The sequence below is a fragment of the Mustela lutreola genome, chromosome X, assembly GCF_030435805.1.
Source record: "Mustela lutreola isolate mMusLut2 chromosome X, mMusLut2.pri, whole genome shotgun sequence".
NCBI lineage: Eukaryota > Metazoa > Chordata > Mammalia > Carnivora > Mustelidae > Mustela > Mustela lutreola.
This window is the reverse complement of record NC_081308.1, coordinates 88,831,317-88,847,706: the sequence shown is the minus strand read 5'-3', so window position 1 is coordinate 88,847,706 and position 16,390 is coordinate 88,831,317. Positions and strand designations below refer to the sequence as shown.

Here is a 16,390-nt window from a genome sequence, read left to right as displayed (position 1 = left end):
AAAGAAATCACAACAGGAACTCCAGAATCCACACAATTTTAAGATATTAATAGGAGATACATTCAAGACATTTATGAAGAATGTAAATATATTTTTAGGTATGACAATGATATTGTGATTATTTTCAAAGGAGCCCTTATTTTTTAAAGAAGTATACTAAAACATTTATGAATGAAATATATTTGGGATTTTTCACAAAATAATAAGGGGAATAAAGAATGAAGAGTGCTATAAAACATACTGCCATATGTGAATAACTGTTAAGCTGGGTGATGGATATATGAGGTTCATTACACTATTCCCTTTACTCTTGTATTTGCCTAAAAATTTGTGTAATAAAATATTTTAAAAGAAAATTGTATCTAGGGCTGCCTGGGTGGCTCAGTTGGTGCATTGTCCCTTCAGCTCAGGTCATGATCCCAGGGTCCTAGGATGGAGTCCCGCATCAGCCTTCTGGCTCAATGGGGAGTCTGCTTCTCCCTCTGCCTGCCTCTCCCCCTGCTTGTGCACTCTCTCTCTCTGTCTCTCTGACAAATACATAAAATCTTTTAAAAAAGAAAACTGTGTCTAAATTAAGAATAAAATAAAACATCTTTATCTATAAACAACACATATAGCATGATGATTATGAATACACTCTGAAGTCAGACTGACTTCAAATTTTTGCTGTCATTTGACTGCTGCTTGATCTTAAGCAAAACACAGTGTCTTCAAGCCTGAGTTCTCATCTTCAAGACTTATTATGAAGATTACACAGGAATGCATACAGAAGTCTTAGAATAAAAAGTGCTCAATACACCTTAGTTGTTGTTGTTGTTGTTATATTATTATTATTACTAAAGGAAGAAGGTAGCCACAGCAGAGCAAGAGAAAAGCAAAAAGTATACAGAAGTTCAAAGCATGTTTAAATGACTTTTATGTATCAATGCTATACAAGATCATTGCAAAGACATTAGAATAAGAAAGGAGTGATAAACCAGCAATTCCATTACCCAACAATAACTAATCCATAGTATTTTGGTATATGCATATATATCGTTTATAGAATCAGCATTCTGCACACATGCATGCACAAACACACACACATATACACATATTTCAGTAGCCTGTTTTCTTCACTTAATATTATATATTAAACATTTCCCTATGACTATTAACTTGAAAACATTTTGATGCCTATATAACATTCCACTAATTAAAAAGTCTCATGATTTACTTAATCTTATTCCTTCAATAATATTTAAGCTGTTTCCATCTTTTTTGGTATTACATATAATACCAAGATGAACTTTTTTGTTTCTAATTATTTATCAAAATACATATTATCTTTCAGGATAGATTACTTGAAAGTACTGAGTCAAAGGAGATGACCACTTCTAAAGGTCTTCTCATACTTCGTTAAATGCCCTTCTGAAACATTGCACCAACTACACTCCCTGAAGCAGTATATAAAACATGCTCATTTCACCACAACATTAACAGCAGTACAATTTTAACTTTTAAAGTTTGACCTATCTGACAGGGGGAGAAAACATTTTTTAAAAAGATCCTATTAATTTATTTGTTAAAGAGAGAGTGAGAACGGGCTGGGGGAGAAGCAGGCTTCCTACTGAGCAAGGAGCCCAACGCAGGACTCAATCCCAGGACCCTGGATCATGACCTGAGCGGAAGGCAGACGCCTAACTGACTGAGCCACCCAGGCGTCCTGGAAAAAACAATTTTTTTGTATCAACTTTTATTTCTTCAATTACTGGCAAGATCAAATTTTTAAATGTTTATCAGCTATTTTGTCCTAGTGTTTTTCTATGTGTTAATGTTTTCTTTTCTGATTTTATGAGTTCTTGATGTATTAAGAATATTAACACTTTGCTTGTGGTATTTGTTGCAGGCTTACTTTTGTCTTGAAATCTACAAATCTGTTTTCTTTTGTGAATTTCCACTAGCTTCATACTATTAACAAGATAATCTTCATTGCTTCACTGCTTAGGCAATTAATTAGGGAATTAATCCTTAAGATAATTATTTAGTATATCTGATACTGATAAGATATTGAAATAATGACTTCCTGAAGAAAATCCTGTTACTTACCTATTACTAGGTTGTTTCTCATCCTCATTAAATCCATTTTTTTGAACCATGTTTTTCATTTTTTAACTCCCCCCCCTCTTATTTTGTACTATTAATCGTAACTTCTAAGTTCTTGATTTATAAAATTTAGGCAATTTGACATTTTTATGGCACTTTTTCCTTTGAGCTAAATGTAGAATATTTTAAAGGATCAAAACACACACAGACACACACTCTCTAAACTATTATGGTTTAGTAACTATCAGTACAGATGTCAATATGCTTTGTTAAATAGGCAAAATCTAAAATTCATCTAACATCTTAGAATACCTAGTTTGATCACATGCTTCCTAGGCAGGCAGTATCCTCATATTTTTAAAAAAAATCAACAAACCTAGTGGAATTAACCAAATTTTTTCAGAGTGTACAATAAGAGAATATAAAAGCTAAAAATTGATAATCATTCTTCTAGACCTAGTAAACCATCATCTATGTTGTATTCCGTGCAATTTTTTTTTCTTTTGTCTTCAAATTGCATGTGAGCTTTTTCAATCTTTATTCATCCACCCAGACAACAAACATTTAGTGTCTCATGGGCCAAGTACTGTGTTATGTGGTAGGAAAAGCTGTTAGGTAAATTTTTTTATGAAAATTTTTTTCTGAGCTTGCAAAAATTCAGTAGAAATGTGCTTCCCTCCATGACTAATAATGACTTTCCTTTTCAAAAGACTAGATCACTGACAAGACAGGAATTTGCTTGGTTTTGTGCTCTTAATATAGAGGAAAATCGGTATGTTTCTCAGTTTTCTAGGTCCATGACTTTATAACGATTTAACAGGATTCTGAATATTCTTAGACTTTTGCTTCTTTTTCTTTTTCCTTTTTTTAAATTAACAGTGGTAAGAACACTGGGTTCATACTATCATTCAAACCAATCATTTACAAAATAGAAAAATAATATTTTTGCTACTAGAGATTTTTAAAAATTCTATTATAAATTCCAAATATTGTTATTATGACTTTAAGGCAATGTGAACAAAAACAAAGCAGGTAGTACTTTTATCCACTGCCAGTGAGATTATTTGGTACTCTGTGTGTGTGTGTGTGTGTGTGTGTGTATGTATCAAGAGCTTCAAAAAAAGTTATCCTCTGGACTCAGTAATTGCCATTTCAGGAATCTATCACTTCCCCAGATAGAAATTGGGGAAAAAAATGTATGCCCAAACATATCTAAACAGTATCATTTATAGCAGCCAACAAAGGAAAAGAAATGCCCCCCAAAAAATATGGGGAAATTAAATAACATATCTAAATAATGGTGTTTCTTAATCATTAAAAATTCTATTTTCAGGGGGCACCTGGGTGGCTCAGTCAATTGGGTGCTCGACTCTTGATTTCGGCTCAGGCTATGATCTCAGGGTTCTGAGATGGACGATTCCCCCCACCCCACCCCGTGGGGTTCTGTGCACTCACTCACTGCGGAGATTGCTTGAGATTCTCTCCCTCTGCCTCTCCCCCCACTCACACATTCTCTTGCACTCTCTAGAATAAATAAAATCTTTTTTAAAAAATTATATTTTCAGGGGCACCTGGGTGGCTCAGTCAGTTAAGCATCTGCCTTTGGCTCTGGTCAGGATCCCAGGGTCCTGGGATTGAGCCCTCATGCCCCCAACTCATGTTCTCTCGCTCAAAAAAAAAAAAAAATTTAAGGATTTTATTTATTTATTTGACAGAGGGAAAAGGCCAGAGAGGGAACAAAAGCAGGGGGAGTGGGAGGAGTAAGAAGCAGGCTTCCCACTGAGCAGGGAGCATGATATGGGGCTTGATGCCAGGACCCTGGGATCATGACCTGAGCCAAAGGCAGATGCTTAAACGACTGAGCCACCCAGGCACCCCAAAATCCTTAAAAATTTTAAATTAAAAATTTTATTTTCAGACTATTTTTTTAAAAGAAAAACACTTAAAATATAAATGTAAAAACCTGGTCACAAATGATATATAACCTGATCCTGATTTTTAAAAATTATATATATAAACATAAAAAGAACATTAAAAGTAACATCAAAATGTTGGTAGTTGTTATCTTTACTGAAAGGGTCATGAGTGATCTTTGCAGTTTTGTATATGCCAATTTTCTTTTTTTTCAAGATCTTATTTATTTACTTGACAGGGAGAAAGAGATAGTGAGAAAAGGAAGAAGCAGGGGTAGTGGAAGAGGGAGAAGATGACTCCCTGCTGAGCAGGGAGCCCCATGTGGGGCTTGATCCCAGGACTTGGGATCATGACCTGAGCTGAAGGCAGACACTTAATGACTGAGCCACCCACATGCCCTTGCATATGCCAATTTTCTAAAGTGAGCTTTTGTAATAAAAATTTAAGAGTGATTCTTTTAGACTGTTTTGTTGGTTTCAAATATGTCATAAATGACCACTGTGAGCATGTGCTCAGCACTGAACTATTCAAATCTGCAAAGCCCTTCTATCTTTTTCCAGTAGGAGAAAGCTACCTGATGCTAAGATCCTAGCTATAACTATAAAATTATTCACAAAGGAGACTTTCTACTTTAAAAAAGAAAAACGTTGAAAAGAATCCTATTGAAATGGAGTTTAATGCAATAACTAGGCTTGCTGCCCAAATTTTAGTTTAAAAGTAAAGCCGAGAACATTTATCTGCAAATTTTATCTGCCAAAATACCCATATAGCCACCCCTAACCTCTGCTACAACTTTGGAGCACAATAGGCCATCAAGGCCCCAAGTCAGAGCAGATGGCACAAATCATATATACTCAAATTCTCACCTCTCCTCCTAGTGATCTCAATTGTCTTGGTATTATTATTCATCCCTCTTAGCCTCTCTATAGTCTTGGAAGTAAAAAACATTCCCTGTAATTTCTAAGAATAAATATTCCATTCATGTTCTGAGTTCATCCCAGCCATATCCTATCATCCCACACTCTCTCATATTTTCAATTTCTCCCTTTCCTGTGCGCTGCTTCTAAAGAGCTAAAAATCTCTATTCTTGGAAAAGATAAAACTAAACAAGGCAAACAACAACAACGAAACCTATCCTGCCAATAGGGTGTACAAAAGTGAGACACTAGATGCCTGGGTGGCTCAATCGGTTAAGCGACTGCCTTCGGCTCAGGTCATGATCCTGAAGTCCCAGTGAGTCCCCACATCAGACTCTCTGCTTGGCAGGGAGTCTGCTTCTCCCTCTGACCCTGCCCCTTCTCATGCTCTCTCTCTCTCTCATTCTCGCTATCTCAAATAAATAAATAAAACCTTTAATAAAATAAGAAAAAGTGAGACACTGTCCTTTCACTTTTCACAATTATTCAATGTGAAAGTACTGATGTATTACTAAAAGATGAAGAGAATAACACATCTGGTAGTTCATATTAACCTCCTTCATCTCACAATTTAATTATAGCACTTACCAAGATCATAATTTTTTCAATTTAGTAAATGACTTCCTTTTTTGATAATGGTGGAGGTTTCCATCGACAAATGCTAAAAGAAAACCCTAATTACATCAGAAACATCCTGTTCCAAACCAAACAAAAATGTCTTACACACCACATATATTCCATATTAACATTTAAATTAAAAAAATAATTGGGGCGTCTGGGTGGCTCAGTTGGCTAGGTGTCCAACTCTTGGTTTTGGCTCAGGTCATGATCTCAGGTTGAGATCAAGTCCTGCATCGGGTTCAGCACAGAGGCTGCTTGAGCTTCTCTCTTCTCTCCTTCTGCTCCTTCCCCCCTCTGGCATGTGTACACTCTTTCACAAAATAAATACATCTTTAAAAAATAAGTTTCTTGGTTTATCAAAATTTATGTTGTTCTACCAAACTTCCAGACAAACCCAACTGGGTCATAAAATCCTAAAAGATACTCCTAGGAATGTGTGAATTCTTAGGAAGGTGACTGTGTTCATGTAACTTTCCACAGAACCTAGAGTAATGATAGGTCATCCTAAGTCACAGGTGACTCTGATATGAACATTATAAACATTCAAACTTAGAGCTCATAAATTAGGAGCGCCCTGAATTCCTTGGTTAACAAAGATTTAAAATATAGCCCAGAGTCCAGTAAACGAGCAGGCACAAAACTGCCATCATCATAAGGCTCTTATCAATGGCATTAAATAAGCTCCACAGTTTTCTTATCAGGTAACAAGGAAGAAGCAAGATAAAGGTAAACCAAGTATCTAGCAACTCACAAGGTTTTTATTTCCAAAAAAATGTGTTTTATAATGACAAAACCCTAAGCAGAACATCAATACTTAACTATAGAGATCTGGTTTTTAAATTGCTGCTTGAACTGGTGATGTGAAGAAAAGATATGACACATGCAAATCCAAAATAAAAGAATTCTGTAAACTAAACTTTGCGTACATACATGACTTAGCTGTTTGCTTCTTCCTGAAAAGAACTGACTGGTAGTATACTGTCCTCTCAAATGCCATCTTGAGGAGGGACAGGAAAGAAGATTCCAGAATGAGAAAAGATTTAAAAAGCAAGGTAACCTAGGGCAAAAACATCCATCTGATGTAAATATTGCTACTTCTGCTTCCCCTAATCTCTGCTGAAAAGGGTACAAAGCAAAATACATTAAACCTTCTAGTGCCATTCCAAGCCTTCAGAAAATTAGGGTAGGAGATGGAGATTTTTAAAAAGCAGACAAAATGTTTGACTTGGGAAAACTTGAGTTGAACAGGAACCTCCTCCATCTTAACTTTCCCATTCTGGAAAACAACCTTGGCCTTACCTTGGTCTTAGAAAAGGAATAGAAAAACACAAGAGAAAAAAATGGGAAGGAGAAAAAGGAACAGAACAAGCTGTAAGAAATATATTCTTCTCGGGGCGCCTGGGTGGCTCAGTGGGTTGAGCCGCTGCCTTCAGCTCAGGTCATGATCTCAGGGTCCTGGGATCAAGGCCCTCATAGGGCTCTCTGCTCAGCAGGGAGCCTGCTTCTCTCTCTCTCTCTGCCTGCCTCTCCGTCTACTTGTGATCTCTCTCTGTCAAATAAATAAATAAAATCTTAAAAAAAAAAAGAAATATATTCTTCTCCTTGCTTCACTCTTCATCACCCCACCAATTTTGGCAGTGCTTACCCTTAGCCTCTTTCCCCACAACCCTGCCCTCATCATAGGAGCAGGCTAATTCTGGAATCATTTCACTTCCCTGTGTATAAGACTTGCTCCAATGCTGCAAAACTTAAATAACAGTTGCAAAAGTATTATTTTATACTGTTTTCCAATGCAAACAATCCTAAGCACACTTGATTTCATAAATACATTACACTCATTACACATCATGGGTTAAGTAAGCTTCTGTGAGTCAGTCGAAGAAACTATAACAACCATTTATAACATCTGAGCCATTAGTTCTGTTCCAAGTTTCATCACTGGCTCCAAAGAAGTAATCTTGGCTGTGCCTAACTCAGTTTTATGACCCTGAACTTAGTCTTTCCTCTCTGGGCCTCAGTTTCCTCATTTTTGCAATGAAGATTTGGAAGAGTGGTAACAAATTTACTACCACTTCCTTTTCAAATGTGTTATACTGCTGTTCTGTCTATTTAACTATAACACCTGGTTTACAGACTCTAACTTTCTTTTAGGTAAGAATCATGTCTTATACACTGCCTGTACCTGGTAGAATCTCAGTAAATCTGTAGGCTGATTTAAGAGGTGGGGAAGGGCATGCAAAAGACATTAAAATGTGGAAGGATTTGTTCATGCTCATATTGTGGATCAGAAATCAGAACCAGACTCCTTAATTCAATGCCATTATTTTCCATAGCTGAACCCATCTCTTCCCTTGTTCTCCACACACCCTCCCAGGCCTTGGTATATATCTCTCCAATATCCACCTATATTCTAGGTTGGGGCTATGTGTACAACATCTTCACATCCCCCACATTTGGTGTAACACTCAAATGCTTACATGATTCTTAATTCTCCAGAACACTCTAGTTTCCAATAAAATCAGTTAGGAGATGCACCCTCTGAGTAAATTTGTATAAGCAAGCCCATCCTAAGCTTAGCTCCATCCCTCCACTGGGGGAGCAAACCAAGGGATAAGCTACATGAAGGAACCTTCCAGATCTAAGCTTACAGATTTTGGCATGGCCTAAAGCGATAAAGCAAAGAGTTCATAAGGAGGAGGAAAAAAAAAAGGACTGTCTGGTTTCCTGGAGCTTCACAAAAAAAAAAAAAAAAAATGGGGTTGGGATGGAAATTGGGCTGTGAGGAAGATTAAAAATCAGGAAACTGGGGGCGCCTGGGTGGCTCAGTGGGTTAAAGCCTCTGCCTTCGGCTCAGGTCATGATCCCAGGGTCCTGGGATCGAGCCCCACTTCAGGCTCTCTGCTCGGCAGAAAGCCTGCTTCCTCCTCTCTCTCTTCCTGTCTCTCTGCCTACTTGTGATCTCTGTCTGTCAAATAAATAAATAAAATCTTTTTTTAAAAAATCAGGAAACTGAAGATTCTAGCTTTCAAAGTGCCATCTTTCAAAAGAACCATAGATGGTCATCCGAAATCTCTAGAGCATATGGAAAATGGAAGGCGTTAAACTTTCTCGGGTGGATGGAAACACGGATGCATCTTAAAACTGAGGGTGCAGATTTGGGATTCTCCCGGCACAGATGAGGCAGGAGGGGTAAGGGAGGCGTCGCTATGGTCAAAAGATGAATGGGGAAAAGGGAGCAAGTAAAATGCTGGCCAAAAGGAAAATCGGAGGGCTGGAGTGAAAATAGGGAGGGGGACAGGGAAGGAGCCAGGGAAGGAGCGCCGGTCGGAAGAAGGTGGGGGAGGGGACGAATGGAAGCGCAGACCCGAGGCGGAGCGTTTGGGAGGGACCCAGCGTTCTCCCTTTTGAGGCAGGGGTGTGGGCACTTCGCCCCTGCCCTCAGCGACGGTTCATACCTGTTGGTGTGGAAGCGGTGGAGTGGATCCGTGCGATGACAAGAGGAAAGCTGGCAGCCGAAGTCGCTGATGTCCAGGCAGCCTGGCTCCTCGCTCGGGCAGGTGCCCACTCCGCGAGGGGGTCCCAGAAGCGGGAAGGGCTCCTCGGGGGTTAGAAACTTCTCGTATGAAGTGGTGGCCGACGTCTCGTCGGACATGGCTGGAGACGGCCTGGCTTTGGGCTCCCTCTGTGGCCCAGGGCTGCTCCCGCGCCTGCCCCTTCCCCCACTCTAACCTGTCCGCCGCCAAGCCGGGGTGTGCCCACCGTAGCTCGCTAACAGGCTGAGCGCCGCGGCCAGATGCCGCCCAGGGAATGCCGGGCCGCGCTAAGAGGCTGCTAGAGGGCACAGCAACGGACTGGCCACCCCGTCAGCGGCTCAGTGGCCTCGGAAACCCTCTCCGTCGCCGCCGCTGCCCGGCCCAGCCCAGTCAGCGCAGCGCAGCGCAGCGCCGCGCCGCGCCGCCGCCGCCGCCGCCCGGCCCGCCCCGCCCACCGCGCTCGCCGCTCGCAACTGCTGCAATCCGCCAGCGCCCGCTTGGGGAAGAAAGGCGGTGGGAAGCCGCTCCCTGTGCCCCCTGCTGGAGCGGAGGAGGAATTGAACCGCCGCCCGCCTGCCCTCCAAGGGTGGAATCTGGGGTTCCTCGCGCTGGAAAGGCCCTGCGCTTTAGGCCAACCACCTCTTTTTTTACCCACGACTGATTAATAAGCAGCAAGCGGCAGCCCTAAGAAAAGGGACTTGGCCAAGGTCACACTGCGAGTGCGTGAGAAAGAATCCAGATGCCCTGGTTCCCAGCGTACTCGACCACCCTGTCCCAATTCAGTGAGTATTTATATTGAGCCCCTGCAGTGTGTGCCCAGCACTGTGCAATGAGCTGTAAGGGAAATCGGCCAAGTAAGAAAAAAGATAGTCCCTGCTTCACCCTTGATCTTATAACCCTGAGAATTCTACATAACAGCCACCAAGCTATTCAGAGCTGCTGGACACGTAGTGCTCTTTTGTGCTCTGTGCTCTAGCTTCCATTATGCATTCTGCTTGGAATGCCCTGCCGGTTCTCCCCTGCTAATCCTTAAAGCCCCAGCTCTAATGTTACCTCCTCTGTGAAGCCTTCCCTGACTCCCAAATGAGTCTTACATATTCCTGCCATTGCTTCAGCAGAAAGAATATTATGGCGCATAGCTTGTTTAACTTAAGTCAGCTTACTAGGTCACATTCCATTCTATCCTCCTGTCTCTTCTCTGCTTTCCAGACAAGTGGTTGCAGATCTTGGAATTGTAAAATATTTTTTAATATTTGGAGGAAAATACAAGATTCCCAATTTCTTATTTTGCCAAATGAAGACCATTTTTTTAAACCGCTACTACTTTATAAAAGGAAGCACATTTTCATATAAAATAATAAGGGCATAGTCTCTTAATAAAAACACTAAATATATTTAGCTTTATGGAAAAACTAATTACATTGAACTTTGAGGGAAACCTAAAACTAAACTAGGTGCAAAAAAGGAGAAAGGTGAAAAAACTCAGGAGGAGGGAAGGAGAAAGGAGGCTGGAGAAATGGGGAGGGGTCACACACAAGCCCCAAACAGTCTTAATCTCTGTGCCATGTTCTGCATTTTAACGTATAATGAAAACAACTCAACCACTTCTTTAAAATGTATATATGGTCTTGATTCAGTTATTTGGTTACCTGACTGTTGAGTGTGCCTGTCTTCTTTCATTTAATTTAAAAATCATCGACGTGAGGGTGTAGATGGTTTGACTTTTGGTCCCCAATGCACCATTCCCAGGGAGCCTGAATGGGCAGTGGCTTAGTCCCCTTTAATAATACTCAAGAGCTGCATAATAATGTAGGTACTCAGAGTCTGTGAGTTTTTTACAAGTATGTTTTACTTTTACACTTAATTTTAAGCATATCCTGGAGTATCTGGTTGACAATGCTAACTAACAGCTGCCACATAGTTAGGACATGTTTTTGACACGCTGGCAACAATACTACTTTATCATGAGCTAGTAAGGAAATAAATTAGGTGTACCTCCCTACTTCATGGCTTACTATACAGATGAAGATTGGTAATTTGGAAAAAGGAAATTGATGGGGTAGCAGGGTCCTCAAAAGACTCACATACAGGCATGTGGAAAGCCAAGAACACATGCTGGCCAGTCAGTAGTTTGTTAAGGTTTCTAAGAGCAGTTTTCTCTCAGCAAACATCATGTACCACATTAAATTAACATTTTAAATTTGTGCACAATTTCTAAATTTACTTTGATGTTAAATTTGTATAAGAGCTTTATGAACAGCAGAGTTTCTATTTAGTTTTATGTTTGTTTACATTTAAGAAATATTATGAAAAGAATTTCCACAAATGCTTGAGTCTAAGAGAATGTTTTTTCCTTGAAGAGGTCCGTCCAGTATATTTCTCAATTGAGAAACACTAATTAGATACTGAGAGCAATGAACAGGGTATGTGCACTGTGTGTATAACGTTTACTTAAATATAAGGTAATAATGTACTGATACATCTTACCAAGCTTTTAGCCACTAGGAGTTGATGACTATTGTGCATCCTTCCTCCTTGCCCCACTTTAATTTGTTTGGTTTGTCCCTTGGGTGTACCTAGTTTGAATGTATTTCCCCAACTCATCCCTCCCTTTCATTCTCCACCAAGATCTTTCCTAATTTCTATTTCTCTGAAAACATGGATATAGTAGTTCCCTACCTTCTCTGAGGGTCTGGGGCTGGAAAGAAACCTGGGGTGACCTGCCTTCTTCAGAAGCATAATTTACCTCCCAGAGAGCTGATGGGCTGTGAAAGGGTTTTGGAGACTGAACAAGATTGAGAACTGCTAACCAGTCTTTGTCATTTGGGTTACTATTGGATAAAAAAAAGAAATATATTAGATTTGATCCAATGCTCTAACACCCCTGTAAATTGTTTCATGTGATTGATGTGTATGTATGTATATGTGTGTGTATGTATCCATATCTGTACCTATCTATATCTACATCTAGATATATGAAATTTTATATATAAAATGTATAAATATATATAAAATTAGCTCTCCAAAGATCACCAACACAACCAACTGATAAAACAAAGCTTAAGTGTATTACTTACCACACTTTGTGATTCACTTCTCAGCCAGGAGCCAAGTGCCCATATTAAACCAAGGGAATAGATCTCAGTCCCAATCCAAAGAGTCTGTCAAGTCAGCTATGAGGTTGTTCTCCCAATTACCCAGTCTCTGATTTATAAGGACATTTGTCTTTGGACTTAGGGCCCACCCAGATAATCCAGGATAAGGTCCTTCTCTCAAAATCCTTAATTTATTCACATTTTTGTTTCCCATAGTAACTTTCACTCTTTTGCTGTATTAAGTAATAGTCACGTGTTTCAGGGATGAGGAAGTGGAAATATCATTAGGCACTACCATTCAGCCGTTGCAGTGGTATTGTCTAAACTGCTTGCTATGCTCTGAACCACAGCATGTAGGACTTGCTCCACTTTCTGGACCTCTTATAAAACATGAAATCAAGAGGGCTGAGGAGAGGAAAAAAGAAATCCAGAATTCCTCTAAAGTAGTTAGGGTTTCAGTTCTCAAATCAGAGACCCCTAACTTCTTTTCCTTTCTTGAATTAAATTATCTGCTGATCTTTTTTCCTACAGGATAAACCAATGGGCCCAAATATAGGATATCAGAGACAATCCCAATAATAAAGCCAATTCCCAAAATATCTATAAGGATAATTACTGAACCTATTTTCTTTCCTTTTTTTTTTTTTTTTTTTTTTTTTTTTTTACTGAGCCTATTTTCAATAAAGATGGTGACTATTACCTCTTTATAAAAAATTAATGAAAATAACTTTAATAAAGGAAAAAACTTGAGGCTCTTGGGTGGCACAGTTGGTTAAGTATCTGATTCTTGATTTCAGCTCAGGTTGTAATCTCAGGGTTGTGGGACTGAGCCCCTGAACTGGGGTCCACATGCAGCATGGAGTCTGCTTCAGATTCTCTCGCCCTCTCCCTCTGTCTCTCCTGGTCATGCTCTCTCTCATTAAAATAAATAATTTTAAAAAGAAAAAAAACTTAAGATATAGCATATAATATACAGAGATATAATGTACATTCTATACTATGAATATACCAAACATACAGGAGAATACATATTGATGGAATATGAACAATATCAAATAAAGAGTTTTAGTAAGTCTGGAACAGGTACAAAAATCCATATTTTAATGGAACTCCATTAAGTCTGATGTGCATCCTCAATTAGAACCACTGGCCTTGAGGGGTGCCTAGGTGGCTCAGTTGGTGAAGCCTCTGGCTTCAGCTCAGATCATAATCCCAGGGTCCTGGGATCGAGCCCCACATCAGGCTCTCTGCTTGGCAGGGAGACTGCTTCCCTTCCTCTCTCTCTGCCTGCCTCTCTGCCTACTTGGATCTCTGTCTGTCAAATAAATAAATAAATAAATAATCTTTTAAAAAATAGGATAGATGGTGCTAAGAAACAATATTTGGCTATTCATATGAAGGGAACAATAAGACATTTAAAGATAAATGGAAGGTATTGTGATTGTCAAGAATCTTAGCCCTTAAATAAGGAAGATTTGTTTTCTTAAATAATTGAGGACATAATAAAGTCTACATAAAGCACAAAAAGTTTATTCTGGTAAAACATGGACTCTTCTCTATCCAGGCAGATTACACAGAATAAACCTTCATATTGTAGTGAAGGAAATAAACAGTAAACCACTGGGTGTCTTGTACTGTGCTAGGCTCTAGAAATACAAAATGAATGTGACATACTCTAAACCTTCCAAGATTTTACAATCTAGGTAAAGATACAGATAAGGAAAAAAAAAGTGGGAAAAAGTGCCAGAGATTGCAAGTTGTCTATCACACAACCTATCTCCTCATTCTAAGTGACAAAACCTGGTTTTGTTGGGGGTAGCTATGTATTCAAATGGGAAACAATGTAATTTCTCAGCCTCCCTTTCAGACAGGGGTGCCCATGTGACTATACATAGGCAAATGGTATGGAGGTTGAAGATGCTGGTTGGGGCTTTCTGGAAAGATTCATAATTTTGTCCTTGGGTGTGTGTGTGTGTGTGTGTGTGTGTGCGTGCGTGCATGCACTGGGGTGAGGAAGATAGAAAGATGGTGCTTATGAGACTGCTAAGGCCTCATAAGAGGCCATTTTGTATTACTTTCTTATTCATCCTTCCCTAGGACATGGATGTGATGCCTGAAACTACATCAACCATTTTGTTACACTGAGGAAACCTCAAGCTATGAAGGGAAAGCTTGAGCTTGGAAAATAGAGCAGAAAGATGAAAGCAACCACCATAACAATAATGAACTGCCTACCTCTGTATTTCTTTTATGAAATAGAAAAATCATGGGTGGGCGCCTGTGTGGCTCAGTGGGTTAAGCCGCTGCCTTTGGCTCAGGTCATGATCTCAGGGTCCTGGGATCGAGTCCCGCATCGGGCTCTCTGCTCAGCAGGGAGCCTGCTTCCCTTCCTCTCTCTCTGCCTGCCTCTCCATCTGCTTGTGATTTCTCTCTGTCAAATAAATAAATAAATAAAATCTTTAAAAAAAAAAAAAAGAAAAATCATGGGTTTCTTAATGACAGCCGAACATAATTCCTAACTGATGCAATGTATAATACCTTGGGATACAAGGTCTGTATCTATAAAGACCTATGAGTGCACATTTAAGGAAAGAATGAATTCTGTCTGGTAGAAAGGAAATTGTGAAGGGCTTTCCAGAGGGAATAACTTTTGGCCTGGGCTTTTAGAATATGAGTAGCTATCTGTTAGGCTATGAAAGATGTGCATAAAAAAGATATAATTTGTTTATTTATTTCAGAGGGAGAGAGTCTTCAAGCAGGGGGAAGGGTAGAGGGAGAGGGAGAGAGAGAGAATCTCAGGTAGAATCTGTGCTGAGCACAGAGCCCGACATAGGGCTTGATCCTACGAACCTGAGATCACGACCTGAGCTGAAATCAATAGTTGGACACTTAACTGACTAAGCCACCCAGGCATCCCAAGGTGGGCATTTTAGATAAAACAGTGTGACAATGAAATTCAGTATCATTTCTGTGGTGAAACTGCTTGATTTTGAAAGACAGATCATAGATTTTGAAAGACAGATCATAGATTTAGAAAACACTTTTGATTAAAAGTGGATGATGTGAGGGGCACCTGGGTGGCTCAGTTGGTTAAGTATCTGACTCTTGGTTTCAGCTCAGGTCATGATCTCAGGGTCGTGAGATTAAGCCCCAGATCAGGCTCTGTGCTCAGTGAGGAGTCTGCTTGAGATTCTCTCCTTCTTCCTACCTGCCAAGCACTTGCTTTCACTCAAATAAATTAATAAATCTTTTTTAAAAAGAAATGGATGATGTAATATTAATCATATAAAATCATGGAAACCCCTAAGGGCCGATGGTCAGAAATATTTTGAGAAATACCAACAAAGGGAACTATTATAATAAATTTACATAGTTGCCCTCATATAATTATCTTCTTACTTTTGAAAAGGAAATAAGATATAATCTTCCCCTGTATAATTCTTTCCATCTTAATGTTCAAGTACTTTAAAAGTTTAATGAGTGAATAATTCTCCATTCTTCAATGGCTCTTACCAAACCTTCACTTAACCACTGTTACAGATAAGTTAGGAAAGTCATATCTCCTCTTCAGTACATGTCTATTTTAAGCAAGTAATAATAGCACTCTTTCCTATGCTATATTGTAAATTTGCACACAACTAAAATATTATATAAGATCTATAAATATTGAGATTTATTTGACTAATGCAGAAAATGCTTTTCAGAAAAAAACAAACATAGACTAGCAGAAATTTTAAATTAATGATATTTTCTTCTTATGAAATAGAGAATGTTTATTTCACTTAGCAAATCAAAAGAAACCACTTAAAAGACCTCCATAATTTAAAATTTTTAGAGGGAAGAGATGATCAATGTATTTTGTTAAATTACAAGTGAAAAAGAATTAAAATAATTATATATAGATATACAAATAAATAAAAATAAATAAAAAGGGAACAATTATGAGAAGTCACACCAAAAGGAATGTATTCAAATGTACACAGAAATAGGTTTTCAGTTACATTTGAGTCCTAATTTAGGTGGAAGTTGATTAAGAAGATAATACCAGTGAAAATTATTGTCTTGAGACTTTTGTTGTAAGCCAATAGAGTGGATTTAGTCAACTGAGATTGGTATTGGTGGCTATACAAGGGATGTATAATAGTATACACACATATATATGTATATGTATATACATATATATGGAAAAAACTGAATGAGATGCTACATGTTATAGAATTTGCAT

At 39.0% G+C, this 16,390-nt stretch overlaps 1 protein-coding gene across 2 annotated transcripts in view; it reads right to left on the bottom strand.

The window, feature by feature from the left end:
* Positions 1-9,485, bottom strand: part of FAM199X (family with sequence similarity 199, X-linked) — a 31,414-nt gene extending 21,929 nt beyond the window's left edge. For both annotated transcript variants that reach the window (XM_059157262.1, XM_059157263.1), the window contains exon 1: positions 8,993-9,485. In XM_059157262.1, the coding sequence (XP_059013245.1) occupies positions 8,993-9,189 (197 nt within the window). In that variant the 5' untranslated portion in view covers positions 9,190-9,485. The remainder of the gene's footprint in view (positions 1-8,992) is intronic.
* Between the last annotated feature and the right edge of the window lie 6,905 nt (positions 9,486-16,390).